Here is a 23,251-nt window from a genome sequence, read left to right on the forward strand (position 1 = left end):
GGGACTGACTGCAAAGGGCACAGAGAAGTTTGGAGAAATAGTACTCCTTTCTTGATTGAAATGGCAGTTATATGACTGTATACATTTACTAAAACTCATTGAATCATACACTTTGAATTGGTGATTTTATTGTATATAAATTATAATATTCAATAAAATGGATGTAAAAAATTTTTTAAAAAAGAAGCTACAGCCCCACCTTCTAAGGCCCCCGCCCCAGCATAAGAGCTGCGCAGAATCAGCAGCCATGCAGAAAATGAGGAGGTACAAAAATCATGGAGGCACCTAGTAGGTACCCACACACATGTTTGTTTCACTCAGTTCCAATTAGCAAGGACTCACTAGGCACCTCCTGGGTGCACTTGCACATCCTTGATCTCATTAGTTCTCCCTCAGCTCTCACACGGCCCAGAGTGGGAGCCAAACGGCATGCCAAGTACACCACACACTTGTCTCATTTAATCCTTGCAGCAGCCCTAATGAGGTGGGCTCTATTAGCGTCCCCCTTTCACAGATGAGGGAGCAAAGGTGGCAGAACTCACACCGGTCCTGCTGCCAAGAAGTGGAGGAGCTGAGATTTGAACCAGGAGACAGTCCTCAAAGCTTATGCTCATCACCACTGCACTCTATTTCCACTGCACCCTTTACCAAACTACATGGCATGGGTTAGGAGACCATGTATGGGAAATGTGCCTCTGACCTTAGGCATTGAACCATGAGGTTTCCCCTAGGCTTAGCTGTAGAGGCAGTTTACGCTCAAGTGAAGAGGGCAAGAGAGCATGTCTGAGCTCAGAGAGGTGGCAAGAGGCAGGACTGGCTTTGGAAAGGAGAAAACTGGGTTGGGTAGCAAGCCTAAAAGAAACACAAAAGAAGTCAGGCAGAGTCTGAGAAGAAATGAGGCAGAGGACATCTGGCTATGGCCAGCCTGTGCATTAAATGCCCGCTCAGGCCCTGAGCAGCCAGGGCTCCTCATTGTTATTCCTGACTCCGTCTCCCCCTCCCAAAATTCCTCTCTGCTCAGTTTCTCAGCCCTAACAGCCCACTCACAATCACAGGCACCACCTCACCAGGCACAGGCAAAAGTTTCATCCCAAGACTTATCAAAGACTGACTGGAAGATAGGGGGACTTCTAAGGTTGGGGAGTATGGAAGGGATGCCAAGATGTACAGAAAGATAGGAATTAACTCACGAAGGGAGGGGGCCTCCAGGAAGAGTATGTCGGGGAAAGGGAACAGCATAGGCCATAGCCCAGAGGTGAGAGAGGCTGCACAGGTGGGGAACCAAAGCTAGCCTAGTCTGTATCTATGCTAAGTGTGAGTGTTTCTGGGTGCTGAATGTGTGTCTGTGTTGCATGTGTGTGTACTTGGGTTGTGTGCACAGGTGTTTCAGTTCATTCCATTACTAGGTCAGTTTTTTAGGTTTATCCTGCCTCTGTTTCTCAGTAGACACTGATGTCTGTGTTATGTGTGTGTGTGTTGTAGGTCCCTCCGTGTCTTTGTACCGTGGTCTGCTTCTTTGTGTGTGGGCTTCTGTGTCTGCTGCATTTTTCTCGTGTTTATTTCTGTTTGTTTCTCCATGCTTGGAGCTATATGTTTGTGGGTGGGACACTCGGTCCCTTGGCTCAGGCAGCTGGACCCAGGAGAAGCCTGGGGCAGGAGGGTACTACAGTTGGAATCCAGTTGCACACAATAGCACCTAATGATTGTCAGGCACTTAGTGGGGTGGAAGGCTGTACCAGAGATGCCAATTAACACTGATAATGAGTCAGCGACCTGAGGCCCAGCAGAGGCTGAAAGTGGGTCCCCACTGGCACACAGGCACATGGATGAGCTGGCTGGGCCAAAGCCCAAAATTGCCCCCCAGCACCAGGGGGGAGCCATCTCACTGACTCATCTCCCAGGGAGACCAAAGCCCAGGCTCTGGATAGCAAGAAGGATTGAGATCAAACTCCAGGATGAAGATCTTAAAAGGAAGGACTTTTATTGACTTGGCAATGAACAAGTCATAAGTGTTATCAAGAGAAGAGACAACAGTGACACAGCTTTGCTCTTGGGGGCTACAGTCTGAAGGGGTGACTTATGGGTGCCAGGGAAGGTACTCCAAAGTGTGGAACCCAAAGGCAGGATGAGGCAGGGAGGGGTGCTCCTGGAGAAGAGTCTAGAGTTGCCACCCATCCCTGCATTGGTGGGTGGACACCGAAGAACTAGGGCCATAGCTCCAATGGGTGAGCTGGGGCTGGGGTATGTCATTCCTCCTCTGACCTGTCTACATGGCTCACTTGTCCCCAGCCACCTCCAACACAGCCGGCTTGCCTCTCACCTGGGTTTCCACACCAGCTTCCTCACTGGCCCCTCTAATTCAAAACCCAAAGCTAACCATGACCCTGCTTACACCCTTCCTGGCTTCCCTGTGTGAAATGGGCTTCCGCTACTGGGCCCTTTCCCCCAGCCCATCGTGACTTCCTGCTGTTTTTCACACTTTCGCTTGTGCTGGCTTTTTGCCTAGAATCCCCTTCCTCTCCTCCCTCACCTGGAAAACTCCTATTTATTTTTCAGGGCTAAGACCCAGCATCACCTCCTCAGGGAAGTCTCCTCCTGGTCAGCAGCCCCAGCACAGGCTTTCCTCCTTCCCTGCACTCACCCCATAAGGCCCATTGCCTTCCTCTAACAAAGGGGAGGGCAAGGACTGTCCAGTCTGCCTCCCCGGCCAGGGTGACAAGCACAGAGCAGGGCACCTCAGGGCATCATTAAGGAGGGGTGGGATCAGTGAGATGGCTCAGTGGGGGCCCAGGGCACACCAAGTCCTGAGAATGACATTCTTCGGCAGCCCCAGCACTACTCAGGTGGGGCAGGGCAGTCACGGCAGAAGTAGCTCCAGCCTGATAGCAGACCAATGGGTGCCTGTGGGTGCACTCAGAAAGCACTGGTCGTACCTGGGTCCAACCAAACATCAGAGAACATGACAAAATGCATGTGCAGAAGCAGGGCCTGGCTTCTGGTCCCAGCCGTGAGACCTGCCAACTGTGTGACCTTGGACAAATTGGCACCCTCTCTGGACTTTGGGTTCCCATCACCCGTTTGTTCCCCCAGACCTCTGTTCTTCTTCTTCTTTGACAGCGTCTGTGGGGCAGCCCTTTATTCGTGGCTCTGGCTCTCAGATCTACAGCACTCTCCTAGCCCCCTGGGCTTCACAGATGCTAGTCCAGAGTACCTCAACGTGCCCTGTCTTTTCCCCTTCATCCTGCCCCATCTCCACAATGGTTCCTTCATCAAATTGCCTTTAACGAAACTGCATAAATGTGTCATCTGTTTCCCCTCTACAAAACAGTGTGAGCTCCTTGAAGGATTGTTGAGGTGATTAAAAGAGATAATTTGAAAAATATAAGGGACACTCTGTAATTATTAGTTCTCTCCATCTAGCCCCCAGACTGCGCCCTACTTGGAGTTTTAAGATGACTGAATTCTCTGGCGTGGGAAGGATGCCTGCTTCTCTCCTCTTCTACCCAATCCCTGCCCAGCCCACAGCACCAGGGAGCCTCAGTCCCTGTGCCACCCAGAGCCCAGTTCTGAGCCTCCCGTGCCCCTCCAACCCAAGAGCCCACCATAGCTCAGTCCAAAGGAAGCTAGCTGCCCGTCTATCTCCCTGTCTGCTCCCTCCATGCCATGGCCAGTGAGGCCGTTGTCTCCTACCCATCACACTCTCAGCTCCACTGGTGTCTTCAAATCCAGCCCCCTGCCTCCAATCCCAAACTTCCAGGAGGACAATGTCTCTCCTTTCCCAGGGAAGGGAATCTTCCTGCTTCCAGCTTCCCACTGCCCAGGCCACCAGGAAAAGTGCAGTGGGGCTCAAACTTGCCCATGCTGAGTGGGCTGAGGCATGTCCTTCTTTGGCTTCTCCATGACAGCTATAGCTTAAAGAGACTTCAGGGAGTTTACAACCAACTTTTCTGCTAGGGAAGTCTCATTTGCAGTTTCCCTAACCAGGCTGCCCAGCCCCCCTGTTCACACCTCCCTGCACCATGGACAATGGGACTGCCCTGCCCCCTCTCATTGAGCCAAGCTGGGCTTCCAGGATTCCTCCACTGCCCCAGCACTGTTTCAGTACTAAGAGCCCAAGGAGGGAATAGAGGAAAAGCCTTGAATGTTAGAAGAGTAAAAACCTAAAAATGCATCTGATGCAAAGCTGAGGCCCCTCCCCCCAGTCCCACTCCACTGCTGGACTCCTCTCCATTGAATTTCCATTGCTTCGGGAATGACAGACTTCACAAGTTCTCAGGAGGAGTCTCACAGCAGGCAGATGCTCTGGTACAAACTTCAAAGGCAGCATCTGAGGCCTAGGAGGAGTAGAAATGCCCAGGTGCAGGAGGATGGCTTCATGCCACAGAACTGGATCTCTACTTTGAGCTCTCCATCTGCTCCAGAGGCTGGACAGAGAGAGGCCTTCTAGGCCAGACACACCCCTCTCTGTGCTCCAACACTTGCCATCTCACTCTGGATCCTGCTATGTGATGCTGAGTCAATCATTACCCCTCTCTGGGCTTCAGGATTTGTATCTATAGAAAAGGACTGGGCTGGGAGTCCCTGAAACTCTCCTAGTGGGGTGCAGGAATGGCCATGTCCAGCATCTCCATGTGACAGCCTGGATCCTGGTTAGTCCAACCTGAGCCTGAATACAAAGACACCATGTTCCTCTAGGGCCCTCACTGACTAGAAGGGGGTCCTAGAGTCTCCTGAGGGAAGCCCAGCCTCACATGTGACAGCCTCTCCAGCCCTTGTCTCTATCGTCAGACAGATGGGACTCAGGAGAGAAAGCGTTGAGTATCCAGACCTTGGGCGTGGCTTTGCTGGGTCAGCAGAGCAGGGGCATGCGCCTTCCCACACATTCACTCACCCAGGCCTTTACACTGAAACACAGATACCCATATACATGGCGATACACACCCACATACAGTTTTATTAGAACATATGTACCTAATACTGTACACAGAGGTGCCCACACTCACATACATATAACCATTTACCAATAATCAGCCATAAAAATGGACACTCATATATTCACACATATAAATATGTCCACACTTTTATACACTGACCCACAGACTCTTATACTTTCACACCCATATACATACACGTACAGCTGGAAGCTCATATTCCTGTTCACACACACACACACACAGAAACATAAATAAACCAATCGGTCTTATCCCTCATCTCAGGATCAAGCAAATCACAATCCAGTAGAAACCCAGACTCCAACTGCAATGTCAATCTAGATCTGTTTCCAAATCTAAACTTGTTCTCGAACTGTGAGGAGAAAATACGTGTCTGTCTTTGCTATGTGGGGTCCAGTCCCTCCTCAGCCCTCCTTCCTCCCTATGCCATGCCAGCAGTGTCCTCTCATCCCGGCCTCAGTGGGAGTGGCGAACGATGGGCTACTCTTCCTCTGCCCCTCATCCCTGCTCCTTGCCCAGCCCCTTCCTCCCTCTGGCCTTTCAAACACAAGGATGATCTGGGCTGCCACCCCCGCTGTGACAGCAACCCCTGTTGGAGACAGGTGGTGTTACAGCACAGCTCTATGGTACACAGTCTTCACTCCCCAGGCTGGGGTAGAGGGGAGCAGATTAGAGGGAGGAGGAAAAAGAGGAAAAGGAAGAGGAGGAGCAAAGTACTGGAAGTACCACGGATGAACTTGAGAAGTCTCAGGCTGTTTTGTTTCTCCAACCCTAACCATTCAGCCCAGACAGCAAGATCAATCTTCCCAAAGTCCAGCTCTAATCAGGCCCTACCCCTGCTCCAAACTCTTGGGAAGATCCTGGTGGGTCATGATAAGAAGTCCAAATTCTCAGGGTGCCTGGATGGCTCAGTGGTTGAGCATCTGACTTTGGCTCAGGGTGTAATTCTTGGGTCCTGGGGTTGAATTCCATATCAGGCTCCCTGCGTGGAGCCTTCTTCTCTCTCTGCCTCTCTCTGTTCTCTCATGAATAAATAAATAAAATCCTAAAAAAAAAAAGTCCAAATTCTCAGCCTGGAATTGGTTGTCTGGGGTCCGCCTAGTTCACTTCTTAGGCTCATACCCCAAGGGACTCAGTCTTTGCCTTCTGTCCCTGAGTCAAGTCTTTTTTTTCATATATGTATTTTTAATTAATTAATTTATTTATGATAGGCATAGAGAGAGAGAGAGGCAGAGACACAGGAAGAGAGAGAAGCAGGCTTCATGCCGGGAGCCCGATGTGGGACTCGATCTCGGGACTCCAGGATTGCGCCCTGGGCCAAAGGCAGGGGCTAAACCGCTGAGCCACCCAGGGATCCCGAGTCAGGTCTTTTTAACTCTGCTCCTCTGCTGAGATGTCTAGTTGTATCTTGCCTGTCCTTCAATGCCTGGCTTTTGCCATTCATGGAAAGAGCAGAAACTTTGGGAGTGGGCAGACATGTGCTCCAAAAGTCACCGGCTGAATGCCTCTGGGCAAGTTATTTCCCCTCTCTGATCCTCTGTTTCTTCACCAGAAAACAGCAGTCTCTTGGGTTTGTGGTGAGGATTAAATGAGATCATAGATGTGAAAACAGTGCTCTGGAAGCTGTAAACTTCTGTGTGAATGTGTGAAGAGTCCTAATTATGGCTTAATCCCTTTATCCCTACCCCCACCTGCCTTGCCCAACACACAGCAGCCTGAGTGGTCCCCGAGGGAGGGATCGACACTTCTCCACCTTTGGGCCCTGCATCCCCCAGACCCCTCTGGGGCCTGTTCCCAGCCCACCTCGGCAGCAGGGTGTGCATTTGGACGCAAGGAGGCCAGACTAAGTATGTTTACTGCAAATTCATGCCAGACTACAACTCCCAGAATGACTCACAGATTGCTCTGGGTGTGGCCACTGGCTTAACCCCTTCCTCTTTGAGCCCTTTCCTTCATTGTATCCTCTGGGGGTTAGTCCCTGGCCAGTCAGGGCAGCTTAGGGAGGTGGTCACATGTCTCTGAAGGCCCTCAGCCCCTCCCACAGAGCAAACACTTCTCACCATTCCCACCACAACTCCATTTCAGACCTCTTTGTGTCTCCCACACGATGACAGCTTCTGGGCTCTTAGCTCTGGTCTCTCCTTCTCCAGGCCCCCACCAAATCTTTCTAAAAGTGTAGGTGAGTGTGGGTGGTTTATAATGGCAACAGCTAACCTTTATGAGCACCTGCTGCATGCCTGCCACTAAGCTCTCCACTTCCAGATTCTTCGCAGCCATCCTGCCAGGAAAGTATTAATATTCCCACTCCACTATTCACACGGGGTTCAGAGAAGTTAAATAGCTTGCCCAGGACTACATAGCTACAGCATAGTGGTGCTGATATTTGAAGCTCCACCCATCTACCACCTTTTTTATTCTATTCTCAAAGCCTGGGGTGGCTCAGTTGGTTAAGTGTCTGCCTTTGGCTCAGGTCATGCATGATCTGGGAGTCCGGAGCCCTGGAATGGAGCTGACATTGCCATGCCATCGCCATCAGGCTCCCTGCTCAGCGGGAGTCTGCTTCACACTCTCCCTCTGCTCCTCCCCCACTTGTGCACTCTTGCTCTCTCTCAAATAAATAATTTTTTTAAATCTTAAAAAAAAAAGAGTCAGAACCCAGAAACCTCAAGGTCCATGTATTTCAGCAACTACACTGTTGGGAAGTCCTCCCAGATGCCTGACTTAAATCCCTTCTGCTGCACCAGGCCCCAACTGCCTCCTGTTTTTTGGGGAGGGCAGTGAGAAGGGTGACTTCAGGGAATCTGAGAAGTGGGTCACGTCACTGGGGACCTGGCCTTTCCCAGGGAGCGGGCAGCCGAACAATGGGAGATAAATGTGTTGAAAACATCCGTTACTAAATATATCAACTTCCCGAGAGGATGGGGGTGCTGACAGGGAGCCTGTGGCCCCTAACCTTGAGGCCACAATCTTGTGGCTCAGAGAAGCTGGGGCACTCAAAGCAGCAGACAAGGCTGTTCTGGCTGTCCTGGGGGCTGGGGCAGAGGGGGTGGGAGGCAAGCATGGAAGGGGGGATGTCTCATCCTCTCAGACAAAGCTGCCAAGCCCAGGCTGGCTCATTTGCATATTATTTTGCATTCATTTGCATGCCACTTTCTGGAAGGGGTTCACATTCAACTGCTGCCTTTCCCCCATTTTCAGGGTCTCTGTTCACTGAAAACGCCATTCTTAAGCAAGGAGGAGCCCTTCAGCAGCCCTGATGGGGTGCTGGGAGAGCAAGAAGTTGCAAATTCCTGACAATGCCTACATGTTAAAGCTGTGGGGGAGGGGGGGCACCTAGGCTATGGAAAGTGCTTCTTGTAGTCTAAGTCTAGCCCCAATCCTCTCACTTCTCTGTCTCTGTCCAGGCCTCCTCCTACCCTTGCACTTTACGCTTAGGCCACTCTGAACTCCTCCAGTCCTCATATAAACAAAACCATGCTTGCTCTCAAGACCTTGCACAAGGCTTTGGCTCTTCCTGGAGCTGTTAGTTCTGTCTGAAGAAGTGACTCTTCCTTCTAAGGCCAGCCCCAATAGCCTCTCCTTTTAAAGACCTTCCCCAGACACTGGCAGAGGTGGGGGGTGGTGACCCTGGGCCTTCCTCCATGTGACCATTGCTCTGTCCCGCTCCCCACAAAGCTGGTATGTTTGGTTGGGCAGCATGGCAGTAAATATCTGCTGAATGAATGAATGGATTGTGATCTCCCTTCTGTCTCTCTCAGCCCCTGCCATCCCCCTCTCCCTGGATGACATCACTCACCTGCAGGAGGGGCAGGGCTGGAGAGGGCCTGTCTCTAATTCCCCTTTCTGTCCTGGAAGACTTCCCCCTCATGCCCACAGCCCACTCTCAGAAAGCCAGGAGATTCCACACTCTTCTGTGCTGGTAGGAAGTTCTTCCTATTGTCTATCCTCACTCCCTTTCTTAGCTATTATTTTTGGAGAGGGATCAGGGACCACTCCATCTCAGTTTTACCGTATGTGTGGGAATAAAGACCCACTCTCTGCCCAGGATGTGTTCATACCACTCCTGAACCATTATGCCCCAGCTTGGCCCTACTTTTAGTGACCCAGGATGGAGAAGGGACACAAGGCCAAGTAGCCAGGCCCTATAGAGGAGTCCAGGACAAACATAACACTCCAAGGGAAAGGTTGCTCAATAGGAAGGGGATGAGCAGCCCCTCCTAGGGGGTATGTAAGCAGAACTGAATAGATCTTAGGCAAGTTGCAGAGAGGAGTAAAGCAACTGCTAGAACGTGGCTCAGATGCTCTACATGTTCTCTCCCGCTGGGAGGCTGCACTGAGCCCAGGTGTCCAGCCCTGTGCTGGGAAGCACGAGGAGATGGCTCCTGCCTTAGAGGAGCTCCTTGGCCAGCTGGGTAAGGACCTCGCACACGGAGGCATCATGGGGGAAGGCTGAGTCTGGGCCACAAGCTTGATGCCATACTATCAGGGAGACTCCTGGGTGGGTCACAGAGTCAGAAGGAGGGGAAACTGAGGAGGGCTTTCTAGGGGAGGCTTCCTATTCAAAAGCTTTTCCTTAGCAAACTAGTCCTATGAAGAGAAGGCCAAGCCCCTTCACTTGGCATTTGAGAGTCTACAGAATCTGGCCCTTCCTGTCTTCTCTTCCTCCTCTCCACTCCCTTCTTGCTTCCACCAACCCAAACTCTTTCTGTCCCTTGATCACATAGCACTTTCTCACATCTACCTACCTTCATGTACTGTCCCCTCTGCCCCTCCCCACACAGGCCATTCCCATCTATCCTTCAAGGTGCAGCTCAACTGTCTCCTCCTTTGAAGCCCTGGCTTGATGCGGGCTCCACAGTTCATGGGGCTTCCCTCTGCACAGCACTGTTCCCACTGCAAGGTTGTATGTTTCCACTCCTGCCTCTCTCATCAGACCAGCAGTCTCCGAACAATGGGAGACCCACTCACTTGGGTCTGGGGCTGTGTCCATTCTGGTCCCCCAGTGACCAGGCCAGCAGGCACTGAGCACACATTGCAAAGTTGCTGTTGAGTGAATAAATGAACGAATAAGCACAAAAATCCAGGACGGGAGCATGCTGAGTGGGTAGGTTGTATAGGCCCGAGCAGCAGGAGCCAGGGAGTGCAGGCCTGACTTGACAGCAGGCCGGCTCAGGGTGAGACTCCCAGGCCATTAAGACTAAAGGCGGGTACTGCTGGGCGCTCTGCCTCCCCTATTTGGCTAGATCCCAGCCAAGCCATCAGCAGTCCCTGGGGACCCGAGGCTAGAGTGGGAAGCAGAAAGAGAGGCAGGAGCTGTTTGGTGGGCTGGGGCAACTGGGGGCTGCAGAGAGGATAGAGGCGATTAACCCTCACTGAGCCGACCCAGCTCAGGCAACCAACAGGTCCCCTGCGGGGCCTGAGGAAGGAGACTGAGGCTTGCATCTGATGAAGAGCTTCAGCCCTGGCCTTGTAGCCAGAGGAGGCTGACAAAGTTTCCCTATCTGGGAAGAGGCGACTCCATAATTTCTAACCCTCTGCACCCTGGCTGGAAACCCTGTGGGGTCCTCTTCTGCTACCTTGTTGGCCTGAGCTTTCCAAGAGCTTTTCCCTCCAACATCCTGACACTCTGAAGTCCTGCCACTGAGTCCAAGCCCAAGTCACCTTGACATTTCCCATCTCATTGTCTTTCCCATGCCCTCCAATTTCTTCCTTCATCTGCTCCCTTGGTCCACCAGGTTCCAGACTTCCCTGATGCCCACACTGGCCTGGCCTCCACCTTGTCTCCTTGCTCCATCTTTCTCTTCCAGTTCAACCTTGACGGTACCACTGAGGCAGCTAAAACCCAAACCTGATTCTGTCCCCACCACACAGAATCTTCTCAGGCTCCCTAGAGCCCTCAGGATAAAGCCCAAGAGGTCTGGAGTTCAAAGTCCTATAGGATGTGGCTGCTGCCTACCCCTTCAGCCTCTTCACTGCTCCAGGCACATGCCCCATCCCCACCCAGGGCCTTTGCTTGTGGTGCACCCACTCCACCCCCACCTGTTAGCTTGATCTTGATCTTTATACTTAATTATTCTCAAGCTATTTTATGTCTAGGAAGCTTAGGAGGCCCCAGAGGGCAGAGCCATTATTGCCTATTTCTTTTCTTCATCTCCCCACAGGGTGCAGAATGAATTGTCCTGGGCTCACAGAGGTGGTCGCACATTCAGCCACCCCCGCTCTGCCTCAGTGGGCCACAGTGTCCCAGCTGTGTCTTCAACCACCAGGGGAAGGAAACATCCACCTACGCACAGTTGGATGAATACACACACAGATACACACATACACATACACCAGCCACACAAGCACCAATATACACTCATGTCCACCAGCACCATGATCACACGCCCACACCCACTTATACTAACAGACATCCACATCTACACACACACGTACACACACAGCTCAACACTAATATACACACACTAGCAAGAACACAAACATGAGTGTACATGGAATCAAACAATACATTCAATATTGAGTCACTCTTTTGCAGATGTAGGCACACATATTAACATGCATGCCAACATACAAACTCAAACTAACACACATACACACCTACACACAATGTAACCTGCACTCACACGTATAGATGAACACTTTCAGTCACACAGGATTACTCACAAATCCTGACAGGCTGCTGCACATCCAACCACCAAGGACTCCACAGACCCCTGCCCACCCCACATGCCACCTCGCACATCACACATGTACACACATACACATACCTTCCTGTGCAGGCACAGATTTGCACCTCCACTCACTTGGAGACACACATGTCACTTGTCCCTGACGTTGGCAGCTCTTGGATGGTAGAGGGGCACTTCCACGGAACCCACCACTCCACTCACCTGCACAAGTACCCCCCAAGTGTGGACACACATGAGGCTGGTGCACAGAGGCCTCATTCAACCAGCCATGGCTCTCTCTGGGACAGGTGTTTTGGGGGTAAAGTTGCCTAAACTGGTGGCTATGAATCCCAATCCCATGAAAGGCAATTGCCCCAGACCCTCTTGTTTCAGTGCCACTTACTCGTTCATATTCATGTTTGTTTTCTCCCTCCCTCATTCTCTTTCACACGTGGGAGTGCGGGCACATGGACAACACACCACACACAACACACACACAACACACACACACACACACACGCACACACGTGGTCCCAGACGTCTCATCCTTCTCCAGGGTTCTGAATCAGTTTATCTCAGCCCCAGCCCCCCAGAGCTCCTTGGAACTCCCTGCAGACCTCCCCTACCCCCAGCCCTTGAAAGGATAATTAGGTTCATTACTAACCCCTCCCCCAGCCTCTTCTATGGGACCCTAGCCCTATCACCCTCTAGGTTGATGCCAGACACCCCCAATGCTGTGCAGAGGCCCCCAGGCTATAGTCCAGCAACCGGCACCCAGGAACAGGATCGATCCTCCCACGTGGCTCAGCTCCACGCCAACCCCAGCTCCTCCTCACAGGCACTCCCAGGACCCTGGTTCATGGTGCTTCTTGCAGCCGCTCACCCAAGCCTCCAGCCCCTCAATAGTACTCACGGCTCAGCCGGTCGCGCTGCCGGGTACTGCTGGCTCCTGCAGAGGATGGAGTGGCCGCATGCCTGCCCCATCGCTCCTCATCGTCTGCCTCCCCAGCCAGATTAAGGTGGCACCTCGCCCTGTCCACCCTGCCCGGGGTTCCAGGCAGGGTGCCTGGCCCAGTAGGCTCGGGGACCAAGAGCGGTAGCCTGTCCCCAACTCAGCCTGGACTCAATACCCCAATCTCGTGCTGCTGCTGCCCCAGTTGCTTCCACCTCTCCTGCTGCCACTGCCTCTGCCGCTAGGCTGGCTCTGGGAGGAGGTTGGAGCAGGTCTGATAATGCAGAAGGGGGAGGGAGGAGGGAGGAGGAACAGAGAGGCCCAGACAGAGAGGGAGAGAGGGAGGGAGGGGTAGGGAGAGACTCTGGCTGGGAGAGGAAAAGAAAGACTCTCACACAGAGGAACGGACAGAGACAGAGAGAAACAGACAGGAAAGAGAAATACATGAAGGAGAGAAGAGAGAGATCAGAGCCTCAGAAAGATCAAGATGGAAATATAGAGAGATCAGAGAGGCATAGGGAAAACACACACAGAGGAACAAAGACAGAAAAGAAAAGGGGGGGAGCAGAGATGAGAGATAGAGGAAGAGAGAGAGGAAGAGAGAGAGAGAGAGAGAGAGAGAGAGAGAGAGAAGCAGAGGAGGCCAGGGAGGTATGAGGATGGATTTACACAATGCAGAGTACAATGGGAGCTGGGGATGAGGAGCAAATGGATGAGACCCAGACCCTGCGGTACCCCATTACAGAGGCCCTCAGGATCAAGGGACACTTCTGCATCCTTCTGAAGTATGGCAGGGCCAGGCCTCCAGGCAGAACCAGCTCCTCTGGGCTCCCTTACAGAGTTTGTATTATGTCCTGGGGTGCATGGAGCTGTGTACACAGGGGCTCTGGGTGCTTTTGCTAATGGCCTTTGGACTCAGAGCCTTGTCAGAGAGTCCACTTTTTGGTGGCTCTCTTTAGCTGGGGCACTGTGGGACCTGATGCTGAAGCATGCACTTTTTTTTTTTTTTAACTAATCTCTATAATCAACATGGGGCTCGAACTCACAGCTCCAAGATCAAGAGTTACATCCTCGGGGCACCTGGGTGCCTCAGTGGTTGAGCATCTACCTTTGTCTCAGCATGATCCTGGGGTCCGGACCAAGTCCCACATCAGGCTCCCCACACGGAGCCTGCCCCTCCCTCTGCCTATGTCTCTGCCACTCTCTCTCTCTCATGAATAAATAAAATCTTTAAAACAAACAAGAGTCACATGCTCTATGGAATGAACCAGCCAGGTGCCCAGAAGCATGCACTTCTACTAGGAGTTGTGGGCACCCAGGCCACAGCCTGCCCACTTGGTTTTCACTGTCCACAGACTGTCTGCATGGGAGAAGGCCTGCTGGACCTCTGCTCTGTTGCCAGAGAAGACTCCTCAGGAGGGAGCATTAAGCCAATGGAATGGGCTCATTTTAGCAATGGGACAAGTAGGGAGCTGTCTCAGTAGAGTCTTTGGACAGAAAGGAAAAAGCTCCACACTTCGAGGCAGGAAATAGGGGTTCAATGCTGGCTCCTCCACCAACTTATTCATTCATTCACAAACACCTACCATTAGCCAACTTCATTAGATGTGACTCAGACTGTTCTTTGCCTTGGAGCAGCACCCAGTCAAGGTGTGTGTGTGTGTGGGGGTACAACTTGTAGTATGATGGAAGCACAGTCTGTAGTGCCCAAAAAGGGCCCCTGACTTAGTGGGGGAATGGTGAGCATTTCTGTAACAGAGGATACCACTGGGTCTTAAAGGGAGGGGACCTAGGAGAAGGGGTTGTACTCTAGCCGACAGGGACTAGGTGTAGCCCTCACCAATAACCTCACCTCTGACCTGTGGCTTTGGAAGTTTCAGGAAAGAAAATATGAGAGAGCTTTTGCTTCCCACTGTGGCTCCAGAAGGTAGAATTTCAGACCTCTGAAAGCTCTGGCCACACTGTTTTCTCAGCCTGACTCATACCTGGGACCTTCCTGCTTCATGCCTGCCAGCTAGGAAGGCATTTTTCAGGTCCAGAAAGCCCCGACCCTGGACCATGTCCAGGCTTGGCCTCTCACAGTTCCCCTTCACTCCTCGAAGAGCCTGGCAGTAAGAAGCTGAGTCAGAGGTGTTTAAAGGAGGGCACCTCCCGGGCACAGGGTAAGCAGGTGCTTTGAGGCCTCACCTACCCCTTAGCCTCCTCTCTGCCCTCCCACTCTGGAAACGATGGTGGGGGCCTCATCTTCAGAAATCTCCTGGGAATAAACTCAAGCAAGTCAGGTAGGAGGGAAGGTCTCCTCCCATCCTACTGCCACACCAGACTCCACATCTGACCCAGGAGTAAGGAGTGTGCAGGAACGAGGCACAATATCCAGGACTCCTGTGTACTCAGGTACTCCAGGACTTAGAGCCCAGGCAGGTGGAAGTTCAAATCCCAGCTCTGCCATGCACCCTGGGCAAGTTATTTAATCTCTCTAAACTTCAATTTAGTTTTCTCATTCAAAAGGAGAGGTCACAATTTCCAAGCTCAAAGAGTTGTAAAGCTTTGGAAATGCCTGTCAAGTCCGGGTAAAGTCTTCCTCCCATCTCTACCCTGAAGAGGTTGACTGGATGGCGCTGAGAGGGAGTAACGGCCTCGGATGTTGGGGTAGGGGCTCCTGCAGCGCAGTGCCCGGAGGGCGGGGCGTGCTTCTGCAAGGGGAGAGGGCCAAGGCGTCCCTCCGCGGGCGCGGCAGGAACCGCAGGCCCCGCCCCGCCGCAGGCCCCGGCCGCTCTCCCGGGTGCTGATCCGGGCGTGCCGCGCTCACGGGCCCTGGCCCTGCACCGGCCCCGCCGCCGCCCCCGCCCCGCAGACACTGGTTTTCGCTAGTCGGGGGAGCTGGCGGGAGGGGAGAGGAAGCTGGGAGGCGGGGGGCCGCCCAAAGGGACGGGAGGACGCAGCCTCTGGGATCCAGCCTCCGCCCTGCGCCCACTGCCTCGCGAGCGCTGCAGGCTCCAGCTACCTCCTCGCTGCCAAAGAAGGCGGCTTCTGCTCAGAGCCCTCTCCCGCCCCCTTCCTGCGCGGCTGCTTCCCTCCCACCTTCCAGACGGCCCCTCCTGCGTCTCTCTCGCTGGCTCTTCCTCCCTTTGCCCCCTCAACATGGGTGCTCCTCGCAGAAGCACCGGGCCCTGCCTCTCCCCTTTCTCCACCCCACCGCCAGGGAGCTTGGAGCCTTCCCCTGACGCACGGACTTCCGTGACCCTCCAGCCCTCCGTACAGGCTGCCTCCTGGGCATCTGCGGGGCATCCCAGAGGCCCCTCGCACTCAAATATTCAACATCTAACCTGTCTTTTGTTTCTATCAAAGGCATCAGCAAAGTTCTAATTCTGTCTGGAAACTTCAAAGTCGCTTTGCCTCTTCCTTCTCTTGCACTTCCTATGTCAACTCTGTCACTGTCGATTGTCCCTCCGTAATTCTCTCACATCTGTCCACTGCCTCTATCCCTCGGGCCCAGATGAGTGCACCGTCCTCTGGTCTTTCTCCAGCCCCCTGCCCCAATTCAGCTCTATTGCACTCCACCCTGCACGGGGCACTGACTATCTAGCTGGTCATGTAACCCTTTTTCAAAACCCTTGCATGGCTCCCCATCGCCTTCAGGATAAAGGACAAGTTTCTTAGCCTGGTATTTGAAGTCACTCATGTTCGGCCCTGACTAATCAATCTCCATCCCCTGCTCCACACAGAGCAAGGTCTATTCCCTAAGCACAGGTCAGTTCTTTCTCCCTCCTTGACTTGGTGCCGTCTGGTTCCCAGCCTCACTTCCCTCTCCTCTTGCTTTTCTCCACCCATCCCAAATCCTGGCTTAGCCTCCTTGGATCAGCTCAGCACACACCCTCTCCTCACCCAAAGGGGACAGGGTAGGCAGGAGAGATCTGTGGGTTCTGGGTTGAGAAGCCTTTGGCTACCTCCCTCTTCCCACATCATCTGTCCCACCTTTCACCCCTGCACAGGGTCACCTCATTTCCTCTACTGGATCACACTTTTCTCAAGGACAGGCCGAGTCCTATTCACCTCAGCCCCAGCCCTCAGGCTTTGGGTGGCCTCACCAGGTACGAGTGAGAAATGTTGAGGAAAGTAGGAAGGAAAGAAACACAGGTGAATATGGAAGGGAGACAGTGCTTGAGCTCAGAGCAGGATCGCATCAGAGCAAGTCCTCAATAAAAGGCTGCATGTGGATGTGGGGACACAGGTGGTTCCCACTGCCCTACTCTGTGGGAACCAGTCCTCACCCTGACCCAAGGGCAGGCTGAAGCCACAGAGGACCCCTCAGCCTTCTCGGGGAAAGGCTGGTAATAGAACATGGATTTCACAGAGGCTCGGCCTGAAAACCCCTGGGTGACTCCCTCTGGCTGGGAGCCAAGATGGGCCCACATCTGGGTCTTGGCAACTGAAGCCCAGGGGTGGGGGGAGTGGGAAGCTTGGAGCCACCTCACAGTGCTCTGCCTTCCCCTCAGCCAGGAAACTGCCACTTGGGACTCTTAGGACAATGGCTCCTCTTGTCTTTGTCAAGGAGCCTGGCATAGCTCTGTGTCCTCACACTAAGCACAGACCCCATCACAGCACAGGTGACAAAGGAATAAAAAACTACAAAGGCTCCAGAACAGCTGTAAGGTGGTGTGGTTTCTTCAACACCTCAGGAAGATGGCTTTGGGGACCCAAAACTGAGGGTTGAAGCACTGTGTGGGGCTGCTTCAGGTCCAGGATCAGTCAGAGCTGCCCTATAAAAGAAGGGGTGACCTCACATGGGGGTAGTAAGCTCCCCCATTGGGCAGGGGAATAAAGTGGTGGAGCAGATGGCCAGTTCAGAAGGGGTGAGGCAGTCAAAATTCAGCCCCTCAACCCGGAACCCAGTGACCCTTCCTGTCTCCGTAGCCCTGTAGATTTCGGAGGGTGGGTGCTGAGCTGGCCCACGGAGGGTGAGCTTGAGATGGACAAAGGAAAGGAAGAGAGGGAAGTCAGCCTGGGACAGAGGTAGACCAGACGCTTTGAAGTGTCTTCTGCCTAAGGTCGAGGTCATCTCCAGGAATATGGCCCAGGCAGCACAAGGTGTCAGAGCCAGTGGAATCCCATTCCTTATGGTGCTGGGGCGGGGGGGGGGGGGGGGGGAACAAGGGGGCAGAAACATGCCCAGGCCACACAGTGAGTAAAAGGCAGGGCTACACCTAGCACCAGCGAGTCCCGGCCACTGCCCTACTCCACTATCTCCTCTTCTTTGTAATCTTCCAGCTCTCCCTCCTCCTCACTTCTTCCACCAGGCACAGGACTAGGAAAGAAGGCTGTGGATACAGTCCGTGGTGGAATTTCAGTAGGGATAGGTCAAAACAGAAGTGGCCCCTGGGGCTTCACACTCTGGGGAAGGTTTTGCTCTCCCTGGGGTTTTGGCCCCAGCTCCCTCACCTCCACCACCCTCCAATGCAGCACACCAGGATCCTCCTCCCAGGGGGCCCTGAGCTGCCCACTCAGCCCTAATCTACCTCTTCCCCCTTAACTCCCCGCACCTGAGCGGGGGTGGGAGGGGGTGTGACTCAGTGGGATAAAGGCAGCTGCTATATTTGAATGATTACATAAGGCAGGAGGGAGGCAAGTGCACTGTGCCTCCATCAAGGTTGGTAGACAAGCTAAGGCTGGGCACTGGAGCCAGGGTCTCCTCCCTCCAGCACATAGCTCCAGCCTGGGCTTGGACAGGTGGAAGGTCCTACGAGGTCCTGGGATTTGTGAGCTTGCTTTGCTGGACTGTGAGGGAGGTCTTCCCTAGGGCTGACCACACAAGAAGGGCTCTGTTCCCTCTCCATCTTCTTAGAAAAATACCCCCCCTGGCTTCTAGAAACCCTAAGGCCAAACTAAGACGAAGCTCCAGATCCTCCCCGTAAACTCTCTCCAGAAGGAAAGATAGAACTGAAAACACGGTCTGTCGCTGATTTAGAAAAAGAGTTCCTGCTGGGGAGGACACTAGGCATGAAGCTTTGGCTCACCTGCGCCATCTGGGAAGGACCTGTGTTCCTTCTCAGCCACACCACTTATTAGTCACCTGACATTGTCAAGTCCATGCCTTGGTTTCTTCACCTATAAAATGAGAATATCTTCCTCATGGGGTTTGTTGAAAGGATTAAATGAGAACACATGCAAAGCCTTAGCCCAGGAGGTGTGGGTACTTCATTGTGGCTTATCAGCATTATCATTTGCATCATTTTCATTGCCAACACTAGGACTGGCTGGAGACCCTCCAGGCAGGAGGGAAGGACCCCTTTGCCCCAGGGACTACTGACCTGGGTCAAAGGTGGGAGACCAGAGGAGAGAAGTGATGTCTAAGTCAGGAGCCCGGCTAGATGTGCTGTGATCCCCTAAGCAAGTCCCTGCCCTCTCTGGCTCTCAATCAATAAATGAACCCTCAGCCAATAAAAGACGCAAAGTCCCCAGCTCTGGAGCTCATGTTTGCAAGAGAATCCACCCCCCACACACCCCATTGCAGATTAGTGACTTGTGTCACTGGAAGCTGGGATGCAAATACAGATGGTCAGGGTGGGTTCTTGGGCTGGTATGAGCTGGGGGTGGGTGCCAGCACAAGGCTCATCTCCTTAGAGCTGCTTGGCAGTTCCTAGGGGACTATGGAGGGCCCCTAGGAGGAGGAAGGCTGTGCCCACCCAGGCTGTGTTGCCATGACGCTGGTCTCCATGGTGCCAGGCACGCAGCCCTCCCCTTGTCCAGGAGGGACCGGAAGTGACAGGATCTGGAGGCTCAGGCCCTTGGGTCCCCTCGGCCTGTCCCTCTGTCTCCATCAGCCCCCCTGAGATCCCCTTCCTGAGGGCCTCAGGAAGGAGGGCAAGGAGGAAGCGTGGTTTCTACCTCTTTTGACAAGAGTACTTCAAATGACTGAGGCGCAGGGAGAGACAGGGGTACAGAAAAGTGAAGGATTGAGAAGCTGAGGAGACAGACGGAGGGAAGAAGGGTGGGAAGGAGGACGCTGTAGTCAGGGAGTGGGATGTGCCTCCCAGGCTGACAAGTGGTGGGAGGGCTGTCCAGCCCATCTCTTTGGTCTCAGTGTTTTGAGGCGTTCGGTGGTGGGAGGACAGAGTGGAGGAGGAGGAGGAGCAGGGTGGGGGCAATTTTCCTAGAGAGCTTTATTGTGGGGGCGTTCAGACACGTGCCATATGTGTGTGTCTGCGCATCTGGAAGCGCAGGCTGAGGTGTGCAGGCACCACATGTATACAGGGCAGGAGTGTGTGTGTGTGTGTGTATAGCATGTGTGCGCCTGTGCCACTGTGTCTCCAGGGTGATAAATACAGCAGTAGGAGCTGTAACCAGGGCAGAGAAAGTACGGAAATTTCCATAAGCTGAGAGTGGCATGGGAGAGGGCACACGTTAGGGCTGGAGCAGCTTGGGCTGCTGACCAGGGCACCCTGATCTAGTAGCTCTTCCCTAGCTGGGGGCAAGTGACCTGGGCATATACACATGGTATAGAGGAACAATACAGAAGAGCTTCCTGAAGGAAGTGTCATACTGGAGGAGAGGTTGGGAGGGTCATGTCAGTTGTACTTATGTGTATATGTGAGACAGACATTCCCCAGATTAGGGCCTGGATCACACTTTGGTCACAAAGCTAGCTAAAGGAATAAGAATTATTCTTGTTCTGGTGGGGGAAGACCCCAAGGAGCCCATTTGACTGGGGTGTGGTTACATTTAAGAGACAGGAAAGGCAAAACCCCAACACTAGAGGCATGGGCGACAGGCCCCAGGGCACTAAGCTGCACTCACAAATGGCTGCTCACTGCAGGGTCACGTCACCTTGGCCCTGGTTCATGCTGGTCCCTCTTCTGAAGACGCCTTGCCCTCCTCACTCCACCTGCAGAAATCTGCTTATCTTTGTAGCCTCGTCTCCTTCTGTGGAGGCTTTCCTGATCGATACCCCTACCACAAGGGCTTCCCCACCCCCAGCACTTACTTATCTGCTTCCCCTCAGTGTCCAGTAAAGCTCTGCCCACAGTAGGGTTGAAGAAGTGCTTGTTGAAGTAAAATATATTGGGCCTGGAGAAGACTCTGGATGCTATGTCTCCCCAGACATGATTGGGAAGGGGATTGTCAAGGGACAGTGCTAGGTACTTCACACTTATTAGCTCATTTAATCCTCCCATTAGTAGGTACTATTAATATCTCCAAAGTAGATGAGAACAGGGATGATCAGAGACCTCAGAATGTCAGCCAAGGCTCCAGAGCTTATAGATGCGAGTGTCGGCATCTGCCCAGCTGGCTTCCACACCCATGTTTTTCCAAAACAGTGAGCTGTGCGCAGGGGGGTCGGGAGCCACTGGAGCATGGGGCCAGATAAGAAGGCCTTAGCTCCAGGCCCCCTTCCAATCCCTTGGTTCTGGGGGAAGGAGGAGGCAGGGCCCATCTTCCTCATCAATTTCCTGCAGAACCAGGGGTCTCCCGAGGCCCAGAGGCCCTCAAAGCCTGCTGAACACTTTGCAGTCTGGGCAGGTTGAGCAGGAAGGAGGTGGCAGAGAGAGAGAGAGAGAGATTGAGAGAGAGAGAGAGAGAGAGAAAGGCATCCCCCCTGCATCACCCAGCCCTCCCCCACTTCCCTCCTTCCTCTCTATCCCCAGTGCCCTCACCACCCAGGCTGATTTGCCACAGCCTTCTCTCCCAGGGCTCAATGTGGTCCCCTGTGATCAGGCCCAGACTTGGGTCACCCGGTCCTTCTCTCCCAATACCTCAATCCACCCCCAGCCCAGCTTGCACCCATCCCTACCACGTGTACCTGGCAAGGCTTCCAGGTTTCAGGGCCATCTTGGGGGCACCTCCTCCTCCAGAAAGCCTCCTTCCTCTCCAAGAGCTGCTCAATACCTCTCAGCAGGTCCAGCTCCAGGCTCCTCACACATCCATCTCTCCCCATCCCCCTCTCTGCTCCTGCCAACCCAACCTCAAATAATATGTGAATAAACCACTCAGGGTCCCAAGAGGCCCCATTTCTAGTAGTCCTTGTCACCAAGACCAGTAGAACCTCCTGCCCTAATCCACTCATCCTACTGTTGTCATTGCCATAATTCATTAAGGTTGAGGCCTGGAGGCTCCTGTTGTAATGTCATCCCTGGTCCCAAGGGAAAGCACTTTAAGTTATCATTAACTCCTTCCCCCAGGGGATATAAGGGGCCAATTATAAGTAAAGAGAGCAGAGTTGACATCAGGAGGGATATGGAGGTGGGAGTCCCCCTCCCCCAAAAGTGGGATAGTAGAACTGATCTCAGTTCTGATTCAGGAGAGCTCTGTGACCTTGGGCAACTCACCTCCCTTCTCTGAGCTCTTCTTCCTCTGTAAGGAGGAGACAGTGCAGAGAGCACAGGGGCTTTGAACCACAGTGGATACTTAGAAAAAGGCTGTTCTCTCCTCCTGGCTCCTAGATCCTGGGAGTCCAAAGCACTTGGTGTTGCCTTCCAGAATATCACTAGCCTTGGAGTCAAAGGCAGGGCCAGGTCCCACCCCACACTCCAACAGAACAAGGCCTGGTCCAGGACAGCTACACCGGGGCCTCCAGAACCTGTTCTGGGACCCGCTACGTTGAGCTATCCGTGGCTGCCCCCTGGTGGCCCAATTCAGTCACTGCAACCAATCCCTGAGCTGGGGCCGGTACACTGGCAGCCTAGCACTGGGGCATTTCTGGTCTCATCCACCCTTTCTGGGCCTCAGAACTAGCTGGTCAGTCCAAGGTCAGATCCAGGGAAGAATTCCAGCCCCTGAGCACTTGGACAACAATCTCGTCCTAGCTGCAGGCAGAGTGGTCAGACTTTCAATCTGTCAGCCTAGCCTGGTGCAGCCCACCCAGGGCAGGGTAAGCGTGGGAGACGCAGGGGCATAGCCCCAGCCTGTGAAGCTGGCCAGGAAACCCATTCCACTCTGGCATCCATCTCCCCTTCTCAAGAGACTGGAACAAGGAACCTGGAGTTCAGGTCCCTCAAGACTCCATCCACACAGGGGCCTGACCCAGGGCAGGATCACATGAATCACAGGTCACGTGACCTATCTCTACCCCACCCCCCTTTGCCCAGCCCCTACTGGCTGGGGCTAAGGTTGGGAGGTCAGCCCTTCTGCCTGCTGGGCCCCTGGAGAGAGGCCATAATGAGGCTCTAGGCAGAAGGAGGAATGTGGTGTCTGGCACCTTCCCAGGGAGTCCCAAATCGGTCTCTAAACAGCTCGTTATCTCCCCCACTTGCCAGGGCCTCGTCTTGTAGGAGACAAGCAGGCAGTGCCCAGTGAGGGCAGCTTCCTGGTGTAAGGTAGGGCCAATCTCTGGAGGGGCATGCATAGGGACCAAGGGACACCTGAGGCTCTTCTTCCTAACTTAATAGAGCTCCTGTGATTCTGTGACCTTGTGTCTCAGAGTGGCTGGTGAGGGGCTGCCCTGAGCCACTCACATGCTACACCTAGGCCCTGGCTGAGACATTAAACTGCAGCAGGGAAAGGGGCTCGCTCCAGCTGGGATCTGTCTTGGCCGGGGTCAGGAGCAAGTGGCTAAGGAGCTGAAGGCCCAGGTCCCCCCACCTTCACGGAACTAGGCACTCACTCACCTCTGGGCCTCCTGAACTCCTGTCCCCTCCTATACCAGGACACCTAAAAGCCCCAACCAATCACAGGCCTCAGCAACA

General features: G+C 53.5%; 1 protein-coding gene across 3 annotated transcripts in view; it reads right to left on the reverse strand.

Annotated features, from left to right (window-relative positions):
* PDE2A (phosphodiesterase 2A) overlaps positions 1-13,421 on the reverse strand; it is a 93,500-nt gene extending 80,079 nt beyond the window's left edge. The window contains exon 1 of one of the 3 annotated variants that reach the window (XR_011995344.1): positions 12,534-12,876. Coding sequence is in view for 1 of the 3 variants with exons in the window: in XM_026010549.2 (XP_025866334.1) it covers positions 12,534-12,604 (71 nt within the window). In the remaining 2 variants the exon portion in view is untranslated. Of the gene's footprint in view, positions 1-12,533 lie in introns of all 3 variants that reach the window. The other 2 variants (XM_026010549.2, XM_026010550.2) reach the window with 2 other exon arrangements.
* Positions 13,422-23,251: the final 9,830 nt, after the last annotated feature.

This window comes from Vulpes vulpes, chromosome 11 (assembly GCF_048418805.1).
Source record: "Vulpes vulpes isolate BD-2025 chromosome 11, VulVul3, whole genome shotgun sequence".
Classification (NCBI taxonomy): domain Eukaryota; kingdom Metazoa; phylum Chordata; class Mammalia; order Carnivora; family Canidae; genus Vulpes; species Vulpes vulpes.